This window comes from Monomorium pharaonis, chromosome 9 (assembly GCF_013373865.1).
Source record: "Monomorium pharaonis isolate MP-MQ-018 chromosome 9, ASM1337386v2, whole genome shotgun sequence".
NCBI lineage: Eukaryota > Metazoa > Arthropoda > Insecta > Hymenoptera > Formicidae > Monomorium > Monomorium pharaonis.
In genome coordinates this window covers 6211405-6234062 of record NC_050475.1, presented here as the reverse complement: position 1 = coordinate 6234062, position 22658 = coordinate 6211405, and the positions used below count along the sequence as shown (strand labels likewise).

At 35.9% G+C, this 22658-nt stretch overlaps 2 protein-coding genes across 7 annotated transcripts in view; one reads left to right on the top strand and one right to left on the bottom strand.

The window, feature by feature from the left end:
- Window positions 1-107: 107 nt before the first annotated feature.
- Window positions 108-8757, bottom strand: LOC105832231 (sorting nexin-13). Of its 4 annotated transcripts, none has more exons than XM_012672989.3 (11): window positions 8537-8757; window positions 8115-8247; window positions 6574-6686; window positions 6353-6452; window positions 6199-6285; window positions 5990-6114; window positions 4939-5503; window positions 3157-4722; window positions 2775-2963; window positions 2473-2687; window positions 108-2270 (listed from the first exon to the last, which is right to left on the bottom strand). In XM_012672989.3, the coding sequence occupies exons 2-11, from the start codon at window positions 8157-8159 to the stop codon at window positions 1940-1942; spliced, it is 3336 nt and encodes a 1111-aa protein (XP_012528443.2). In that variant the 5' UTR covers window positions 8160-8247; window positions 8537-8757; the 3' UTR covers window positions 108-1939. The 4 variants fall into 4 exon arrangements, with proteins under 4 accessions (XP_012528443.2, XP_012528442.2, XP_012528444.2 ...); XM_012672988.3 differs by having other exon boundaries at window positions 8115-8243; XM_012672990.3 differs by having other exon boundaries at window positions 8115-8199.
- A 1642-nt stretch (window positions 8758-10399) lies between these two features.
- LOC105832228 (alkaline phosphatase) overlaps window positions 10400-22658 on the top strand; it is a 216083-nt gene continuing 203824 nt past the window's right edge. The window contains exons 1-2 of one of the 3 annotated variants that reach the window (XM_036291922.1): window positions 10400-12047; window positions 12386-12611. Coding sequence is in view for 2 of the 3 variants with exons in the window: in XM_012672983.3 (XP_012528437.1) it covers window positions 20153-20240 (88 nt within the window). In the remaining variant the exon portion in view is untranslated. Of the gene's footprint in view, window positions 12048-12385; window positions 12612-17732; window positions 20241-22658 lie in introns of those variants that run through there. The other 2 variants (XM_012672983.3, XM_028193493.2) reach the window with 2 other exon arrangements.

The following is a 22658-nucleotide window of genomic DNA, read 5'->3' as shown; positions in this document are numbered from 1 at the left end:
TATCCAGGTATTAAGAGTATATTTATCTATAAAAATAGACGTCGCATACTTTTGGCATATGAGGGGGAGAGGGTGGATGCATTTAGGAATAAAACTAGAAACCCAAGTTATAAATAGTTTCTTTAATAAGTAAACGTGATAAGTGTATGGCGTTTTAACATGAGATAGAAATAATTTTTTATACAAATGTACGATAGAGTAATGTACAACAAGTTTATACAATTGCGTTTCGCATCTTTAACGGAATAAGTCCTCATAAATTTCCAGAAAAATGTCTAAAGGGCGCCATCGAGACTGCCAGTAATTTTTCGTTAAAAAATAAATAGTGTTTAATCGAATGGCACAAATAAACTTTAGTATAGTCCAACATAAATAATTAAGTATAATATCGGCGGTAATTGTACGTCTAAATTGATCGCATTCTTCGCGTCACTTCGCATCGTCTAGAACTTAAGTAAATTGGTGATGTATGGTGTTCTACTTACGTCTACGTAGTACGTTGTAGTTTCAAGGACAGTTGTAAAAAGGATAATTAACTAACTAGCCGGTGTCGCTTAAAATGCAAGTGGAATGTTTCCATAAACCTTATTGCATTCCCCTACGAGGTAATCACAAGGAATTCGTGAGTTTCTTTTCGTTTTACCCTATATTAATACGATGACAGTAACAGAGCCCGAGTTATAGACTCGGTTACACAATTGAAATTCGTATATATCGTACTTTTTGGCCACTAGATCACTTAGAATAGTTGCACACGTCTGGAAAAGTTTTACATTGCCTGACTCTCTATCACGCAGTCAGCCATTCGTTGAGTATTACTTATTTTAAAGACAATTTTTTATTGCATTTAACAAACATAGGAAAGTCTTATTATTATTGTACATATTACGTAAGAAATAATCTATTTGAGTGACCTAATAATAGAGAAAGACAGTAAGTAAGCAAACTGAGTTTTAAGCTTGCTTTTAAAAATTAATATCTTAATTTTTAGCGTTTTCCAGTATAATTTATATTTTCTCTCAGATCTAGATAATATCATGTTATCTTTTATTCTCAAAAGTTGCTTATTTTTGCGTTATATTACATTTACAAATCTTCAGTTTCAATATTTTGAGATATTTTTGTTCCATGGAAAATATTCCAAAGTTTTTTTACATCGCTTAACAAGGAAAATCAACAAAATGTAACTTTTCCGACGTGCGCATCGTTGAACGTATAAATCATCAAAATATGAAAGCGTACGACTTTCATTTTGTTCCCTGTCGAAAGCTGTAGGCGCGACGGGTGTCCGATGCAATGGCATACTTATGCATACTGCAGCTTAGAGAACTGGTTGGAGAGACTAAACATTCAATAATATCATAATAAGCGTAACAATCGACGACTCTTTAGCCTATTGAGCTCTGCATTCAGCACTTTATCTCTTTGCCTCGATAGAAACGGTACGATAAAAAATTGTGAAGTCTCTAGACACTTAGTCACGAATACTAGTCCAGACTACTTGACTCATACTCATATTAAGTACATGTTACAATTAATATACATATATTATAATACATATGGTACAAATATTATTTTTTAAATAGAAGAAAAATATGAAGAGAACTCTTCCTACAAAAAATAATTGAAGATTTAATTGCAAAGAAATAGTATTTTATCAATTTTCAAATATATTTCTCAACGGAGAAAATAAAGAGTAAAAATGGAATAAGAGCTCAATGGATTAAAGGCACAAATATTTTAAATATGTTTCTTTTACGTTGGACACTTTGCATAAGTATTTTCTTAATATTATAAATTTCTAAGCTATTCAAAGAGAAGAGATGCATGTTATTGAAGATTGATCAATGAAGTCGAAAATTTTAATCCCAGATTTTTTTCGACCGCATAGTCGCTCTCATACTATTGCATCCGGACATTAGTCCGCCCTATTCTTCCATCAGGACTTTGTTTTACTCTTATTCTTCACTCTCGGCGAGACCGAATAGAGTTTCCTGAAAATTGTCACTAGATTGTTCTGCGGGAATAGAGTCTCGACGATACCTTCCAGCAACACGTACAATAGCCTTCTGTTTAGTACGGGTTGTTGAAATAATTCGAACACCCTTAACAAGCCACGTCTCGTCGTCTCGCTGCCTATGATATGTTTCAATTCGTCCGAGAGACACGAAAGCAAAGCTATCTTAGCTGCCACTCGTGTTCTATTCTTCATTTCCGTATCTCGCGGCGGTTTACTTTCGGCCTTCACGCCATTCGGCCAGAAGCTATTCCTGCAAAACGTCATTAATTCACTTAGACTTCTCTTTATACTTTCAAATGTTGAGATTAAATAATTATGGTTATTGTAAAAAAATTTTATGATGAAATATATATAGAATTTATTCTGCATATTACGTATACATTAAAAATACTTTTAAATAAATGCCAATTTTATATATAGACATGTTTGAGACAATAATATCATTTGCTTACTTGAATAAACGCAAATATCCCGCAACTTTGGACGGGCTGGTCATGAACGATACGTACTCCACTATCCTTCGATTCACTATGTCTCCGAACATCGTGCGAATGATTTGGCGCAGTAGCGTTATGATCCGCCGTCTCAGCCATTGATTTCGCACTTTCAGATCAAAAATCTCATCCATTAACAGGAGCATAATTCGCAACGGGATATTGTCATCGGTCTGTGAAAATAGAAATTAAATAATTCAATTAATCGATTTAGTGTCCTAAAAATACGTCTTCGTAAAATGGAATAAAAAAAGAAATACCTCTGTATCGAGACCGGCGCTGACTTTGGTATTCTCATAAAATATACTCGTCTTCTTAGGATTACCAAAAAATTTGCTCAAGTTGTCCATTACGCCGTCCACGGTACTCAACATGTTGTCCGGCATCGTTTTAACCGCCTGCGTGACGCTTTTCATAGATGTCTTTAAGGGATTCATTAAAGTATCTATCTGTATAAAGCAAATATTTAGACATTTAGTTATTTTGAAAGTATTTAAAATCATTATAAAGATTATAATATATTTATCACTTTGGAATTTATATTTTTAGAATTTTCACTTTTAAACAAAAAATTATTAATTTAATTTATATATGTCTATATAAAAATTAAAAAACAAAAACAAACAAACTATTCATATTTACCGTTCTCGAGATCTGCCCGCCAGTGACTCCTTTATCGTAATCCCCTTGCTCCAAGAAGGACAACAACATATTCTGTAATCCCATATGACCGTTCATAATCGCGGGTTTCGTTAGTTGGCACAACCACGCGTTTAACATTAACATTCGTCTCTCCAACACCGTACGTTCCATGTTATGAAAAGCCTTCTTTGCTGGAAAAGGTATTTTTGCCAGATCATAATACTTTTCTTTGATCTTCTGGTGCAAATCATAGAAGTCGGAGTATCGTCTGTAGATGTGCCATTTCTCTTTGTAACCCGAATCATAATTCTTCGTGACCGCTACTGCATATATGCCGTAAGTTTTTCCGCGATCGCTGACGATGCCAGTTTCTATGATCGTTGCAGTGATCTCGAAATGACCCTGTTGCAATTTTTTGATCGCGTTTTGGTCATAATTATTCTCATCTAACTTAACGAATTGTTCCGCATTGGTCTCCACGTCAAATGAAATGTCCTTCCTTTCACTGAATTGTTCGATCTCTGTGGTAGACTCCATATGCATGTTTTTTGCGCTTTTGAGATTGGCCATATCCGCATCAACTTCGTCGGATCCCCTACTTTCATTCGCCTCGCCTATGCTCGTTAAACTTGTCGAGGAACTCGACTTCTTAGCGCCGTCCTTCACTACGAGTTTTGTGTCATCGGATTTATATGTTTCGGATAATTCTTCTAAAGTGTCCAATTCGTTGTTCGTGCTTGATAAACTTATGCTGTCCAAGGATTTTGCGTCATCTTCGGACACTGGATCCTTTAGTAAATCCAATTCTGCGAGTAGTTTTACATAAGCCAATGATCTTTTAAAACCTGGTAGAAATCTGTCCTCATTCTGCAGTTTCTCGTAGCAGCAATTTCGCAGCTCGTCAAACCATGTTTCCTTCACTGATTCCATTTTCATTTTCGTAAGCAAGCTTTTCACTAGCGTATCGTCCAATTGCAATTTGGGTGACGCTTTGTCGCTAAGATATTGTTGGTAAATTTTCGTCGCTGCTTCCTTCAGATTATCTAGATCTGCGTTCTTGCGTTTAGCACCAATCATACTCGTGCCAGATTGAGCACTTTGAATCTTTTGTAACTCAATGTCCGATATCTGTTGCTCAGCCGAGACCCGCCATCCATAGATATTTAGATAAAAGAAGAGATACGCTTCTGCATTTATGGAGGTCATATAATCGATGAAGTAACTGAGCGCGATGTTGTTTTTTAATAATTCATCTAATGGTAAATTAACTAACTTTTGGCCAGGTATGAGTAATCTGTTCCACTCTGGTTGAGCGCCAATACCATCTGTTTCTGTTTCCAAGCCCTCCTGCATGCCAATAATCCTCGTTTCCAGAATTTTTTTTACGTAAACGAGACTGTTCAGCTGTTGCTTCACTGACAGATCATCTCCGCCCGAATCCTTTGAGCGCAAGTGCGCTATTTCTTTACAAACTATATTTTTCGTCGCCATTAATTCGTCTAAATTGTCCGTTATTCTAATTACTGTTAAAAAGATATCACTTGGTAAACCACCATCCTTAGTACACTAAAATAAAAAATCGGAATATTACACACAAGTCAGATACAAATAATAGTGTTGCATTGAGCACTAAGGCAATAAAAACACGAATAAATTTTTTTAAACAAATTCAGAAATTCTTTAAATAAATTAAATAAGCTTTCACTTATTAAAGAATAAAAGTTTTAAATTTATATCTACCAAATTTGTCATCAAGTTTTAAGGCAATAATATTGTACTAACCAGCCATATACACGCCTGATTAATGTAATCAGGATCAGAGAATAGATCCAATAACGGTCTGATTATAACGTTCACTAACAATTCCCTTAAGACGAATCTCACAGTCAAGCAATCAAAGTCAGCCTTGGGTAGCACCAGGTACAACAGGATTTCAGAGATTTCGCCCAGGAATTCCAATTCCTGGGTATCGTTCATGCATACCAGATCCCTGCATATCAAATTATTTTCCATCTGCACTTCGAGATCAAAGAATATCTTTTCTAGCGATTCGTCCTCCTTTTCGTCGCCAGACGATTCGATTGGCTCGGTAAGCGATGACAGATTGGGTATATAAAATTTCGACTGCGAGTACCAGGATACGTCAGTCTCGCTTTTATTTCGCCGGTGGGTTGGAGTCTTCTTCGGAGTTCCGCCTGATGTGCTTGAGCTGGCACTACCTTTCTGAACCCTATTCGATCGTAATTGCTTCATCCTCGCGCTTGCTTGTCGATACAACCTGACGTGCGAGGCCGCATCGTCGACGAGTCGTGTAGTCAAGTAAGGTATCCAGTCGACACTCTTGACCCTGTTTTGTACATCGATATTAGACAGTAGAACTTTAATCAATATTTAAATAGACCATATGTTCAAATTCTTAATTACATAAACATTTAAAAAAAACTTTAATAATATCTGCAAAATACACCAATTTTATTATTTTTATAGTGTGTAAATTTAATCGTAAATAATTTTGCGCGCGCACCTTTTAAAAATAAAAAGCTGTTAAGAACAATAAAATTGTTAAAAAATGATTCTAATTATTGTGATAAATTCTTTTAATTAGTTTATGGAAAAAAGCAAACATATTTCGTATCGCTGTTTTGTATTGTATACTTTAATCTTAAGGGCAAAAAAGTTAATCAATTTTTCAAAGCGTTAATGATCATAACAAACACATACTTAAAAATGCAAAATCTTAAATAAATTTAAAAAGTAGAAGAAAGCTAGAGTGTACAAAATATTTTAATTTTAATACAAGCAAGAAAATATTAATGAATATAAATCTATATACCGATTTGCTACATTGATGGCAATTTTTTGGGCAGTATCTCGAACGGAATAGATAAACTCCTTATCATCCGTAACAACATTATACCATGGTTCTACATAATCTCTAATCAAGAAATCCAAGATTTCCTAAAAGTAGCAACAAATACATTAAACTAATGATTAGCAGACAATTCGATATTCTTCTAGTAATATTGTTCCATAAATATGTACTTGCAGGGATTCATCAATGATACGACTACCAGTTATTCTTCTATCTAATGTAAATGTCATCTTCTCCTTAGACAGATCTAGTATATACTGCAAACACAACAGGTGGAACATTATACGACAAATCGTAAATGAGTGGCGAACAATTTCTAGTTACCTGTCGGAACTTTTCAGTCTTCTTAGTTAAATCTTCCCTTTCAGATTTAATTACATTATCGAGATTCGGTGAATATGTTCTATATATACAAATCAATGTCCTGCAACAGAATATTCTCTGTTATTTTTGGTTGTGTATTACAATTATTCTTTATAATTTAATATTTAATAATCGTGTTGTACATTTTATATATAATACATTTCTTTTAAGCTTTATCTTACCCTAAAATTAACGCAAGCAAGCAGATGAAAAGTTTTACAATTGTTCCTATGCCGAAGATGTAAGCAAGCAGAGTAGCGGCAGCTCCGAGAACGCCGTACAATGGGATGTTCATCTGCAAAAGTAACAATCTATTATCAACCAATAAATATTCCAAAATTTAAATTCAAAATACAGAAAAATTAATTCAGTCATGCTAAATATATGTATACTGTAAACTACTACTATGATAAATATACTGTAATTATCTCTAAAGATAATCACGATATATTATACATAGTGTAAGTCACGTGTAGATAATGCAAAATAAATGTACTGTCAAGATTTTTCTGGTAGCAGCTTATCAGCTCAAATACTAGTTAACTGTTGAATACTATTTATCACTCATAATGAGGGAATAGACAGAGAAAGTAAAAGACACAAGTATAGCTTAGTGATAAGCTAGTAAAAATTGATTATCTCAGAATGGAATTCTACACATAAGACTCAATTTGTTGTGTTTAGAACAAAAGAATATAAACTCAACATAATAGAAAACTAATATTTTATAAAAATACAATAAGTTTATCAGTGAAAAGTTGATAATATATAATATACAATGTATAAGAATATATTAAAATTAATCATGCAAACTACATACAATTTTTAGTAAAATTAATTTCTGTAAAAAACATCAGAAGTTTCATAATATACAAATATATTAGTAATTAAACTAATATATACAAAAATAACAGTGTTAAATAAAGCTTGATTATAACAAAAACTATATTAAGAATGATAATTACAAGCCAGATCTCAATTAAATTTATTAGTAGGGAGTAATAAATACTCAATAAATTACAAAATTACTTTGTATCTATGAATTAGTTAACAAAATAATTAATTTCTTTCTTAATAGAGAAATATTTAGATTGCTTATCAGAATGACAGTTAGCAATTTGTTTTGAATAATGTTAGAGCACCACAATACTTACAAAGAAAAAAAAACATTAAAAAAATTAAATATACTGAAATATTTTATATACCATTTTAGAGTTTTTTCATATAATAAATACATATATATTTTTTATATACTCACAAGTCTAGTAATATTTATAAAACATTAATATAAAGTGTTGGTTTTGTAAAGAGTAACCAGGATAATGAAATTAAATTCTTTTGTGAACAACAAATTAATCTGCAGATATCGCGAAAAGTCTTATCATGATAAGAAGTTGATTGAAATATAATGGTTAAATGATTCATTACAAGTGCACTTAAGATATGACACTCGAGATACAAGAGTTAAAAAGAAATTAAAAATACCACTCTCGAGATATAAATTTTCCAAACATATGTACGTGTACATATAATATATCTTTAAGATACAGTTGTCAATTTTGTAATCAGTGAGCTATCCGTAGAACAAAAACCAAAGTATAAAGATAATGCTTTGTGTAATAACAAAGAAGTGTTACGCAACGAGATACACTTTTTTTGCTGTCATGCTCTGTCACTCGAAAAAAAGAAAAATCAAACTTGACACCTTCTACATTTATTTTACCTTTATTCCTCTATTTTCCACAAAGGCAGATCTATTCGGATCCATTTGCTCCAAACTCTAGGTATCGTCGCAATGACAATTCGATCTGAACCGAAACGACTGACATTATCGCACATCCTCTCCCCGCGTCTACCTCCGTCCAGGCATGCAAAACAACACAAACAACTATGACACACTATTGATACATATGCCTCCGTGCACAGTGGGCGCGAATGCGAGCGCGCGTCATGCATGCGTGCTCCGCGGAATCGCAGCAAAGTGACGCGGGGGAAATCTGACGTGTCCAGAATCGTCGTGCAAACGACGGAAAGTAGGCGGGGACGGGGCATACAGGTGTCCTCCGGGACGACGTACATTGTCGACACCGAGGATCGGGGGAGGGGGGGGGAATTCGACCGGAGGCTCTTTCGCTTTCCTCGTACCTTTGGTGATTGCTCGTAGGGCCGGCTATCGTCGCGCATTCGGATGCGCGCATATTGCGGGTCCTCGTGGCGACGTACTCTCACACTCGACGGGCTGGTCAGCTAAGAAGCGCTTTATTTACATTCTCGCGGACGATGCGGCTCGATGCGCAGAGCGACACGTCGAACGACACCATGATCTTCCGATCCCGCACGATTCTGCGTGGTCGTGGCCGCGACTTACGACGGCGGCGGAGGCACCCTCTGTCGGCGCTGCCGACAGACGCATTGCGCGGTCCAAGAACAGTCGATATGGCCGGCACCGTCGCAAAGTACTTACCAACAGTGATATAAAAACAATTTATAATTTTTCTAAATGCCCTTATTTATTTAGACCAAAGGCTGATTCTATTTGTAACTACGTTCTTCGTAATAATATAATTCATATTGTAGAAATTTTCTATAAATTTTCTATGAATTTTACATAATTTTACATTTTTTTATGAATACAATTCTTCAGCCGGTATTCATAATCAAATCTTATATTTTTTTATGTTATTAATCTTTAAATCAAAATAACAATTAAGCTTAAGAAGAGATAGGCAATCAAATAAACAAAGCATTATTATTTAAATTTATTAAATATTATGTTTTTATTATACTTATAATAAACATTATATATTATACTTTTATTAGTTATCTATTAAGTAGATCACCTTTATTTTTATTTGTTATCGTATCCGATGGCTCATGTAATTCGGCAACCAATTTAATTCCGATCTACAGCTCTCCAATTATAGATATTTATAATTGCTGGTAATCAATTTTGCTTAATTAACGGTGAGGCGGATGTTGCGTCAAATTTTAACAATTTGGAATCAGCTCTTCTGAATTATGCTAAAAACCGTTCGCTTCCCGTCGACGCGAATCACGCTCGCGAATTGCGAAGTCAGATCGATTCGAAACTTACAACGGTCGCAGTTTATCACACGCAAGAGTTCGTACTCCGCGGTATTAACTCCGCGCGCGGCTTCGGTCCGCGATCGCAAATTATCTTTCGGAATGGATTTCATCTGACTTTCAGATCGATTCGCGGTATTAAAAAATTCCGCACGCGATGGGATACGATAATGGTCGCCGTCGACCGCGATATTACATGAAATCCTTCTTTCTCGCTCCTCCTCCTCGAATTCGGAATGAAATTTGCCTCGAAAGATAGCTCAGCGTCGCCTGATAAGGGGCCAACGGTCAACCGCGATTAGCATTTCGCGAACAATTTGAGATTCGCTCGGTAGACTTCAAATAAGATCATGATCTCAGATTTGAATGTAAAATGAGAAATGTGCGAGAAGTATTTGATTTAATAAATCTATATATATCAGTGCTATCCAAGATTTTTATACAATTCTGTGCATTAGCCTGACGTCTGTTGGCATTCACGTCTATCGCCTTCAGTTTTCTATCTTTAAGAGAAAGAAAGATAACAAGTATAAAACATATTATACGTCTAGTGCATATATTTTATTTATGTATGCTTAGAATTATAAAAAATCTGGTACAGATACTGATTTTTAAACATATATTATAGACATAAAATTAATTGTTCTCGCAGAATATGTATTTTAGGTTAGGAGTGTATTTTGCTATGAATATTCATAGCGAAATACTGATCCTAACCTAAAATTGCGAAAACAAATTAATTTCGTGTCTAATATTGAAAGTGAAAATTACTGCCAGTGAAATATTTCCATCAAACGTAAACTTTTATTTAAACTGAAAAAGTAATTTTATGGTTAGTATTTATAATAAAATCAGATTAAAAAATATATTTAAATTTTCAGATTTCGGTTTTTTTCTAAAAAAATTACATAACATTTGATAAATTTATAATCGGCATATTAAAACTTCTATAATCCCGTGTTTGGATAATTAGTTTCCTGATTATATTTAACTCATTTGAGTAAAGAAAAAATCCAGACAACACGATGGAAATTAAAACGTAAGACGTCTTAAAGATATCATTAAAACTTTCTCAGACACGAAAAAAATGTCTTAATTTACATATTTAAGGATGCTATTACATTCGATAAGTTTTTCAATTTTGACAGGCCACAGAACTTTTTCAATTTGAATACAAGTTTACTCTTGATGGAAATGTATATCACTGACAAAAATTTTCACTTTCAATCGGGTTTTCTCTCTGGGAAATTTGCATTTGTAGCAAAACAATACTCCTAATATAAATCTTATCGGGACAATTAATTTATTGATTCGCTGCTCCAAGCACAAACTAGATTTCTAGAGACTCGAGAACATCGTTATTCTGCAATCAATCAACACCTGAAAACATTTGTCGACAAACGTAATATCAGCCTAAACCTTCGCATGTCCCGAATGTAGACACGCATTGTTAGACGGAGCGTCGTCGTGACGCGTCTAATTAGTAGCTTAACTTGCCAATAGACTGTTGCGGTCGTATTTACTAATTAGACGCATCATAACTCCGCTCGTGACATTTGAATTCGTCGGTACGCATATTCGCTATTGGAACATGCAAAATCTGCATGAGATTCGCTCGATGTATCGGCAAAACAATGCAATTATGCAATGATTAGCAATGATTCGTTCCTTTGGCATCTCTAGCGGGATAAGGAGAACTATAAAAAGTACTCATGGTGCCATCAGACGGCAGCGGATGACACTTATTGACCTAATTATCGATCGCTGGATCGATAAAAGTATACGTTTTCTTTACCCCGCGAGGAGCGCCAACGGACCAATCATTGTACGGAGAACGGTGTGCAGGCGCGGTCGTCCGGTCATACATCTCGCGTCTCGCGAATCGTTTTCGTGCCACGTATATATCGCGGGGGGTCGTATAAGTAATAATCGCCGGGGGAAGGAGATATCGAGCGTTCCCGTTCGTTCCTCGAGATGCAGAAATCGTTCGGAAATAAGTATAGCTCGGAGCAACAGGTACGATCGCGGCAAGTGCGACGTGAATTAGCCGCGCGATTGTCGAATCCCCCCTCGTCCCTCGTCGCGGAAAGTTTCGCGATCGTATTTCTCTCGCCTTCGAATCTACCGTCTCGACGTAATTGGGCCGCGTGTCGTATTCACGGAGTAAAGAGAAGGGGGAGGGCGATCTTCGTGAGACAAAAGTGGTCCCGCGTTTTTGGACCCCCCCCCCCCCCCCTAATTGGGAGGGAATCCATTCCTTCGAGGTTTAAAAACGGGGTCGCCTTTGCTATTCGCACGGACGCTACGAAGTAGCGATGGACGATCGTATTGCCCGACTCTTACTCCGTGGTCGTGTCGTCGTACGTAGTGTCGTGCTTAACGAGTTCCGCGTTTTCGCGAAGAACTCCGCCAGAAGTTAACCGAGAAGGAGCGAGAGAGATTGCGGTCCGGAAGTGGCATCGGGTGGTACAGACGGAGTCACCTTTACTATTCGCACGGACGCACGCCATGAAGAAGGAGCGAGAGAGCTTGCGGTTCGGAAGTAGCATCGGGTGGTACGGCGAAGCGGCCGGTGAGTGATTTATATTGTGCATTTATCTACTTTGTATTACGTGTGTATCTATCTGTATTATGTATTTATCAGTAACTACGAATTTTCTCGCAACGGTTCCGTAATTGTTATACTTTGTTGTCTAATGTGATTCGTGTATAAAGTGTTTGAGGTTATATTTCGGGACATTCAAGGGTGCGTTCAGATTCCTCACCCGAGTGCCCTCAGGTGTCGTTTTATTCTTGTTTAACGTTCAGTAAATAACAAGGATAAAAGGATAAAATAACCTGGAAACACTTGGGGTAGGGAATCTGAATGCAGCCCAAGATATCCGTGTTTAACACCGGCTATGTTCACAGCCTGCATTCGATCGCGGATGGTACGGAGTCGCCTTTGCTATTCGCACGGACACACGCTAGGTGAGATCGTACTCCCCGACTCTTACTCCATGGTCGTGTCGTCGTACGCAGTGTCGTGCTTAACAAGTGCCGCGTTTTCGCGAGGAACTCCGCCAGAAGTCAACCGAGAAGGAGCGAGAGAGCTTGCGGTCCGGAAGTGGCATCGGGTGGTACAGCGAAGCGGCCGGTGAGTAATTTATATTGTGCATTTATCTACTTTGTATTACGTGTGTATCTATCTGTATTATGTATTTATCAGTTTTTGTAACTACGAATTTTCTCGCAACGGTTCCGTAATTATTATACTTTGTTGTCTAATGTGATTTGCGTATAAAATGTTTGAGGTTATATTTCGGGACATTCAAGGGTGCGTTCAGATTCCTCACCCGAGTGCCCTCAGGTGTCGTTTTATTCTTGTTTAACGTTCAGTAAATAACAAGGATAAAAGGATAAAATAACCTGGAAACACTTGGGGTAGGAAATCTGAACGCAACCCAAGATATCCGTGTTTAACACCGGCTATATTCACAGCCTGCATTCGGTCGCGGGTCAAATTCGACCTAAAATTATTTAAGCGCTTGCTGTAAACAGACTGAGTGACCTGATCTAGCTTTATTTAACATGTAAATGCAACATGCCTTCGATTTATAACCCATTCATATGCATCGTGTATATACATTATAATGTTAAATTATGTCGTTTGCAAGTTGAAATTGACTAGGAATTGAATGTTTAATGTTTATAAATCTTTAATATTTACAATGTTTTTTTACAAATTTTTAAAATAGAAATACAACAATTAATTCATTTTAATATGTCGGTTATCATCGCAAAACAAGAAAAGAACGTGAAAATAGTTAATATGTACTCTAGTATTACATTATGCTAAGCTAGCGGTATTATTTCAGGAGTTAATTAAATTTGATTAATAAATAAAAAAGCAATTGGATGTTTACCGGTACGACGAGCAGCGGTAAAGCCACACTGATGTGTATTAATCAAGGTATTAATTATATTAATTACTTGTGTGATTGTTGTTGTCCTTTTCTTAATTTATTAACAAACATATATTAAAATATATTAATTATATTATATTTATTTATTAAAATTTCTAATAACACAATGTAAATACGGTCTATTTGATGAAAGGGTGTTCAACATATAACTCGGAAACTATTTATTATGACAAATTAAGAAAACACACGTACTACTTGATAAGAACTGTGATGTTTTATTATTAAAACAAATAATTTGTCCAATTACCTCCATTATTAATTATTAATGGAAAGTATGGCCTGGTGTCTCTTAGATAGTCTTTGAGCAACAAAAGTTTTCAATACGAAATACATCACTCTGTCATTAAGATCGAACGATAACAGGCTTTTTTCACAAAGCATTTTAAGATAAGGCTTTCTTTACTTCACTTGCTTCCGTTGAAATTTCCTGTCTAATGATTTTCTGGTAAAAGTTTCGCCAGATATTCTTTTATCAAACAGGCTGTGTATATTAGAGTCTTGTGAATATTGAACATTCAATTTCTCCATGTTTTTTAATTCGTGAAAGATGATAAAGAATCTTTCACATTTGTATATCCATTATTATTATTTTTCTACAATTTATTTATAATGTGTAATTATTTCTACTTATTATGTATATACCGAAAGAAAATATTTTTTTTAATTTAATAAACCGTTTTGTTCGACTATTCCATAGAATATATTTCTTTGTTTTTAATAAATTTTTTTAATTAAATCTAAAAAAATCTGTTTAAAATTTATTAAAACCAAAGAAATATATGCTTTGGAATAGTCGAACAAAACTGTTTATTAAATCTAAAGAAATCTTTCTGTGTATAATTATTTTCTATGTCACAGTCGACTCTTTCAATCGTGCAATATCACAATCGCTTTTATGCGTTGAAATTATTTCACATTTTCCTCGAGTTTTTTATTTGTTCTAATTACAGATGTTCTACAGTTCGATAGTATCAAGTTAATTGAAGGATGTAATATCATCATATCATTATGTGTGTGATCGTACAAGTTATAAGTAACAAGGGCTTGAAACATGATATGCCGATGATAAGGTGAATTAAACCGCAGAGAGAGAGAGAGAGAGAGAGAGAGAGAGAGAGAGAGAGAGATTTTATTATAAAGAATTCGTAATTTCCAAGACACATAAGATAATATGATGACGATTTATAAGCGACGAATTTGATCTATTTTGAATGATTAACAAATTTGGTTAAAGTAATTAATTATTTAAACGAGATAAAGTTTGTTTCTATAATCTTTTTGTTCGACTTTTATTTGTAGAAACGTTAGAGTATCTTGTTTAAAATCTTATTAACTTTGCCGGATTATTTTTCCACCTTTTTTCGAAGTCATTATCACAGCTCGAGCACAATAACGATTTTCAATGTACAAAAATAAAAAAAAAGTTTATTATTTAAATACTAGAGAAATAATCCACTAGAGCGTCTCAATTTACAACGGATATCCGGTTGCAAGCGCAGCTGCCGCGTTTTATACTTTTTTCCTCGCGGCGATACTTACACGGTAACCACATGTAACGAGCGGATTCGACGACCAGGCGAGTCGGTATGCGGCCGAGCTTTGGAATTTAAAGGTAGTCCTCGTTTGAGCGGGGATAATTAAATGTCTATCGGAAATTCGTTGGTACGACCAACGGTCTGACCGTCGAGAGGTGATTGAACTACTCGGCTTGTTCTCTCTCTCCCTCTCTCTCTCTCTCTCTTCCTCTCTTTTTCTTCTTCTCGTGTTCGCCATCCAGAGTCACAGGTGTCTGGAAACGGCAGCTCCATTCTATCATCGCATGGCCAAAGTACTTCTCCGAGTGTTCCGAGGCTCATCGCCGTGTACTTAATTAATCACGCGGCGTCACTGATACCCGCCGCTAAAACCCGCCCGCGGCTTCACCGTGCTTTTTCTAAACGCGCGAAATGCAAATCTGTTCCTGACTTGCATTTGTCACTGGCGTCGTGTATTCGGCTGCACCTTTTGATCGACTTCTAGATTTCTTTGGACGGGGGTGAAGGTTTTTATAATTGAATTCCGGGTTTAATATCCATTCGTAACTTTCCCCAACACACAAATGTATAAATTAAGACAGATGTGTGCATCACCGATGTATTATATAGCTGCACAAAGCTGACAATTCAATTACATTCTTATCAAGAGTCTCCAAATTTTTAAAATTGAAAAAAATCTGCTTTCTGAAATGATAAAATTCAATAAAAAAACATTAATTTTCAAGTTTTGAACATTGACGCGAGGAATCATCATTGGAAGATTTATACTTGTTACTTTCTTTATTTGACTTGTCAAAATTAAAATTTATTTTATAATTGTAGATGAAACGATTATATTAGATTTTCCTTGACGCTTCTATATACAATAGAGTTAATTCTGTGATGCTAATTTCACCAGAAACATCGAAAGTATACTTTATCCTCATGAGATTGAATTATTTATTGTTACATAATAGCATGATATCTCCGGCAGATCATTTATTTCTATGCATTCATGTACTCAGAATTCATCTATATCGACAAAGTTGAATAGTGTGGCGAACAGTCGAGAAGGAAAAATCGTGACAGCCCAAAGAATAGTAAGTTTCTTTCAATCTTTCAAAGGGATTTAAGACCAACGGCCTCAAAGAAAGAAAGATTCGCAAAAAGTTCTATATATGTCGCCTTTAGTGCTAGTAAACGATGCACCGCAAGTAGAGCACAATCGGGATGCGCATTCTTGTTGAGATTTTCCTCATTCAGAATATGCCGAATATCGTGAATTTTCCTCTAAAAGGTACAGATTCTCTGAATTTTAGACGTTAACAATTCTGACTTTTGTTACAATTTGGTTTCTTGTTTTAAAATAAAAGTATAAAACACATGAAATTAAAGTCAAATTGAAATTAAACTTTAATTAATGGCGTTCAGTTAAGCATATTATTCGAAAGATTACATTTTATAAAACATTTTTACTACATTACAATCGCCACAATACTGTCCTATATTATAATGAATTTCACGGAAAACAATAGGACATTGCACACTAAAATATATGCAGTTTATTAAGAATATTATTAAATGTTAAAAATATATTAAAAATAGCATTACATAAGTTTATTATGAACTGAATTATATTATAATTGCAGTTAAATGAAACAATTGAGTTATAAAAATTGCAAACTTATATTATAGATGAATATGAAGAAAAAAATCTCACGCGCGTGTGAGAAAAATTTTTTCTTGATCCGAGAAAATTTTATAATCAAATTACTTATAAGTGATTAATAGCTAAAAATAAAATATTATGCATAGTTTTATTTATAATTGATATAATTGTTATAATTGTTTATAGTTATTCAATTAAATAAACACATCGATTATGGAATTTTCATTGACTTTTGCGTGATCTTTCCAATATCACCACGATGGGTGGAAGATTCACACACTTTGGAGCTTTTCCAATTTCTTTGAAAAACAATTTCTAAAGTTGCTATCTTGGAATGCTTGATGGATATATGGGATGTCCTGGGCGCTACCGTACTAACCAGAAATCAAATTAAGAAAAATAATATTTCTTTCAACATCTGACCGATACTTATAAAATTATAAGTGCTTGAGATTATAAAAGTTTTGCAACGTGTTTTTAAGAAATATATACAGGAAATTATTTATTTTTAAATGGATTTTACGTAGGCTATTTATTTGTGTATTTTAATTGTGATATATTGCTAAAGAAATATTACGATTTATCGCTAACATTAAAAATCAAATATGAACAAATATATTGCTTTCTATCTAGTTTTCATGTATCCAGAAACAAAATGAGACGGAAAAAACAAACGTCTCTCTAATATTTATATAGCTCGACTCGAAAAAACATTGCTATTTCAAAGTTTGGATACACAGACAAAATACATATTGGAAGAACAGAATACACTAAAACAAAAATAAATTTTCGATACTTCAACTTTTACATAGCATGGATTAACTTTTTACGAAATTAGTAATTAAAGGAAATGGGTTTGATATAATGTGTGAAAAATGAAGTTATCATGAATAAATATGAATGAGCGGAATAATGGATAACATAGTGATACACATTTTTTCATTATGTGTGTCAAACATGTAATAAAATTAATATAATATATTAGGAAAAGTATATTAACATGAAACTTTATTAATTAAAAAACAATTTATTAATTGACAATTTATATCAAGATTTTTCTACATACAGATTTAAAACGAATATTAATTCTAATCTTTTATATCTCTCTTTTTTCTAAAAATCTGAAACCATATATCTTTTATATCTCCCTTTTTCATAAAAATCTGAAACCATATACGTCAACATGCTATTAATATTGCAGAATGGTAAGAGGAATTCGTAATACAATTGTTGATAAGGTAATTCGTATGAGAAAATGAAAGATGAGAGCGTAAAGTGTATCGGTATTGGGACAAATCTACAAGCAGAAGAATCTCGTCGCAATTCTAAATCATTTCTCTCCTCTCAACCGTACAGTTCACTTTACTGTCTGATCGATGTAACAAAAGAGACTGAAAGGTTTCATTTACCCACCACCGTCGTCCACCTTTATTTATCGGGCGGGAATTCACGTAGATCGGGCGAATTTCGCCCACGGTGTACGCGACCGGCGGTCGTGTCCCGGGTCGCCGCGGCGCGTTTTAGCAGCGCGCGATTATTCGGGCTGGCACGACGACGGCTGCGTCGTCGCAGAGAACGGCTCGGCTGGCGGCACCGCCGAAAGCGAGAGAGAACGGCCGGCCCGACGGTACGCTCGCGCCACTGCGCCCGCGTCCGCCCGCACGCGCGCTAGTACTCCTGTCGGTCCCGTCGTGTGTCACGTCCAAGCGCGTTCATTTCGTTCGCCCTCTCACGCCGTTCCTCTCGCGTGGAGGTAGTAATCGTATCGCGCGCTCGGACCGGTGGATCCACGTGTGACAGCCGATCAACGACAGATAGAATTTTAGCGGCGCGTCGCGCCGGTGACGGGTTTATCGCGGCGAGGACCCGACAGGCCGGAGGCTGCTGCTGATCCCGCGGGATGAGATCGCGCGATCGAGCCGGGTAACAACGAGCTCTCGAGTGATCGAAGTGCCAGTACGGCGATACGCGTTTTTCGGCGAACTTTCCCGGAAAATTGGCAGGGATCGAAAAATCAAAAGATTTGCCCGAATTAAAAAAGGAAGTGTGTGCTATCAAGGCTGGTGCAAAGATTATCTGCGATACCCTTCGATTAGCGACGAGCTATGGAGCGCGTGAGTTTGTCTCGCCGGAGGACCGTGATCACCGTTTATTCGTTCCGACACGCGTGTGTAAATATTCGCGTTCGTTAGGTCGCAAGTGAAAAGAAAAAAAAAAAAAAAACAACGGCGGCTTTGAAGTTTGCGAGCATCGTAGTGTGCTTCGTCTAACGGAATTTTCGGTAAACGGTTGCTGTCCCTCCTCCCCTGGAGCTTTGAGAGAAAGCGCTCTGATTATACGAGGGGAGGGGCAAAGTCGGTGATTTATGGCGGAAAAGAAGGACCGCGACGGGGATGCTCTTCGGAGACGCGGAGAAAAACGAGAGTTTAGATATCCGCTGGTGTACAGTCATGCAGCGGCCATACATCGAACCTAAGGCACGTTGATCGACTTGAACTTCACTGACGCGTGACAATTCAGTTTTCTCCTCCACCGAATGCGCGTGATGGAGATATGGGAGCTTCGCTTGCGTCTAACTGTTCTCTACAAAAAGCAAAGAACTTTCGTAATTAGGTGCTAAATTACGCCGGCGGTTTTATCCGACCTCGGATCGACGGTGGACTCTCGCTCTGTTTCCTTCTGCATTACGTATTTCTGCTTTATAATACAGACTGAGAGAGCATCCGCGGGAACTTGAAGAGATCGACGATTGAGACGAACGCGCATTATCAATGAACGATTTTGAAAAACCTGTGGCATCGTCGCGAAACACCGCACTTGGCGCCGAGGCAGCTGGACATTTGATCGATCTCTCATTTTGCAAAGTCGATGGGACTCGACCGACGGGCGAGCGCGAACAACCGGCTGGCAAAGGATCGTCCTCGTTCGCGCCGTGCACGGCCACCATGCCGAACGGTGCATTCCTCGCGGTCGCGAGCCTCCTTCGCGAATCCGAAACTCGCCGAGAGTTCCCGCCACGCGAGAGGACTCGCGTCGACGCGCCAGAGGCGTCTTTTTTGACGCTCTTCCCTTTGACCGACGCGCGCCGCTTGCTGTATCCTAGGTAGACGGTACCGAATAGTAGCGCGAATAATATATACTTGCCCCTGTTGATCGGTGTGCCGCGCGATCAAACGCGCCGGGCGCGCGTTACAGACGGAATACGAAAGCAAAAGGTGCAGACGGCGAGACGAGAGATGCGCGAAGCGACGGGAGTTCCGTGAGAGTTCCACGGAAGAAACGGGGAAAAAGAGTGAAGAGTGACGGGACGAGAGAGGATAAGAGGGACGCGCTACCTGAACGCACCTTGAAGTGGATAATATAGTGATGTAAGGGTACTCTGAGTATCTCTCGTGAGTGCGCCGCCGCCATTGTTCGTACTCGGTAATTTTCATCACGGCGAGTCTCTCGGCGAAAGGACTGTGAAGAGTGGCATGAGGCAGAGGCGTACGGATAACACGTAGCGATTGGCCCCTTCTCGTTTCTCGAGATGCGGCGCTATCTACTGCATATCGACGTCGCCCTTACCGTCGTGCTGTTGGCGATCTGTGCAAACATCGTGCGGGCCGGCAAACGAGGTAATCGAATGTGACCCTTTATTTCGTACGGTTAGTCGTGTCTTTGTGATTAGGACGGCAACGTTGTGGAAGCCTTAAAAAGCACGTAATACACATCAAAGAGATTAACTAGGAAATGAGAGAAACACAAGAGAACATGAGAGAAACATGAGAGAAAAGAGGAGAGAAATGAGAGTAATTGCAAGACCTTTTTTTATAGAAAGTCTTTTCGATTATTTTAATTATATTTTTGGAGAAAGTAATTTAGCGATTATATAAGAATAATTTTACTCGGATGTTAAATAAGCTGTTATAAATTGTTTGGCATTTTTACTTTAATTCTTTGATACACTTTGAAAGTTGTGGACAGCAGCGTGTGTTTTGCATAATTTTACGACGATTTGTATTATTGAAAACATTAATAAAATTAATTAAATTCTTGTTTTATTACATACTTTTACAAAAGTAGATATACAAGAATATTACGAAATATATTTTGAATCGAAGTGCATACTACTTATACGGAGAAAATTTTATAGTAAAAATTACCATATGGTAAATAGTATTAAGCGTGGACTAAGGGAAGCAATTATGAAAATTTTTATTATGTTTTTTATCAAATTGCTATAGTATATACCTATAATTCTCTTCTTATGGTCCGTGATTACTATTGTACATAAGTAATATTTGATATAAAATTTTTTCCATGCATAGATAGGATAAAAAATTTACAGTCGATCAGGGAGATTTTCGCGAACTACCAAAAAGTATGATTTTAAATAAGTCTTTAAATGTGAATTGTATCTGCTCAGAGATGTGTCACATCTTATGAGGACCTTTTATTATTATTATTATTCCAAAGGAATAGTAACTTTGTGTAGAATATCGATTAGGAAAACAATTTCGCCAGTGGAAGGTATATCTTACAGCCAGAAAACGGCTTTTCAGCGGTCTGCAGGTGAATACAGTTCCGCGATTCTTGGCAGACACAATGGACGCGCGTATTGTACCGTCGATTCGTTATCCTTACATTTCCGATTGGGATGGTTTTCGGTTACTTGCCAGAGATTTGAATTTTTCCCCTTACCGCGGCACCGTTTCCGTAACGCTTCAGTTTGCGTGAAGCAGAGGATAACTAAACTGTCACAAATGCTATATTTTGTGAGTTTCGCTATTCTGAAATTCGATCCAAATATTTTTAACCCCGCAAGGTGCCAAATAATTTAAATAGAGAAAAATAAAGAAGATACACACACACACACATCACAATTATTTTTAATATGTTTTTTAAATAGATTTTTTAATGTGCAATTGCTATTCAACAAAATATTACATTCATAGTAATATTACAATTTTAACTCAGTACATAGTACGACGTAAATAAGAAAACCATTTTTGGTCATCGGAGTTCAGTGAATTAGTAATATTTTCTACCTGAATATTTATATGCATTTTCCAATTTTGCAAACTGCGCATTGATAATTTTTCGGTTTTAAAGTACAGTCCTAAATTAAACCTGAATTAATAATATCGTGAATCAAATTGAGGAAAAACAGTTTAATAATAATAATGTGATGCTAATAAAAATCTTCAAATTGCAAACAATTTATTACGAAAAATATCTCTTTTTAGCCAAGAATCATCATTGATAAATTATAAATAAATATTTTTGTGTAAAAATATTCTGGCAGGCTTTAGGTCTTTCTAATATTTTAATATTTTTATTACCGTGATATAAATTGTTTCTTAATTTAATTCGATGATATTACTATTTCAGGTTTAGTTTAAAGCTATGATTGAAGACCGACAAAAATTATCGGTATTATAATTTGTCAGAATTGGAAAAAATGTATATAAATTTATACAGAAAATTTTATTAGTTACTATTATCCGCTTTGATTGAAAGGGGGTTATTGCTTTTTTATTTGTATTATTTATATCGATTTATCTTATTTATTAATATGCATTATGTTACAATAACTAAACTTGATCAATCGTTGTTGCTTTTACAATACGTGACGATACTTTTCTTTCTATGGAAATGTAGGTTGAAAAACTGATAACATAGACAATATTAGAGCAAATTGTAAATTGCAATAATTCTGATAAAGCTTGCACAATCAGAAGTACCATAGGATTAGATACACTCTGATAATAATGCACACAAATTCAAATAGCGATATGACAAATGATCAAAGTAATGTCATTGTTGAAATTATTATTATTCTATATTTCTCTTGATAAATAGCATAATAATATGTCATTTGTTTGTATTATATGTATTTGCAATCTAATAATTTACGGCTTTTTAAATTATAATATAACTAGAAAAGCAATATTTATAAACAAATTATGTAACAAAGCTAAACATGCATTTAATTCAAAAGTATTTACACATTATTAATGTAAATATTACTAGAATAGGAATATATATACTTG

Bases quoted from the DNA above. Each gene is read 5' to 3' on its own strand.
- LOC105832231 (XM_012672989.3), bottom strand. From the start codon at position 8,159: ATGGATCCGAATAGATCTGCCTTTGTGGAAAATAGAGGAATAAAG. The intron at 6,286-6,352 runs GTAACTAGAAAT...TTGTGTTTGCAG, and splicing joins AGACTGAAAAGTTCCGACAG to TATATACTAGATCTGTCTAA. The intron at 6,115-6,198 runs GTACATATTTAT...TGCTACTTTTAG, and splicing joins TCATTGATGAATCCCTGCAA to GAAATCTTGGATTTCTTGAT.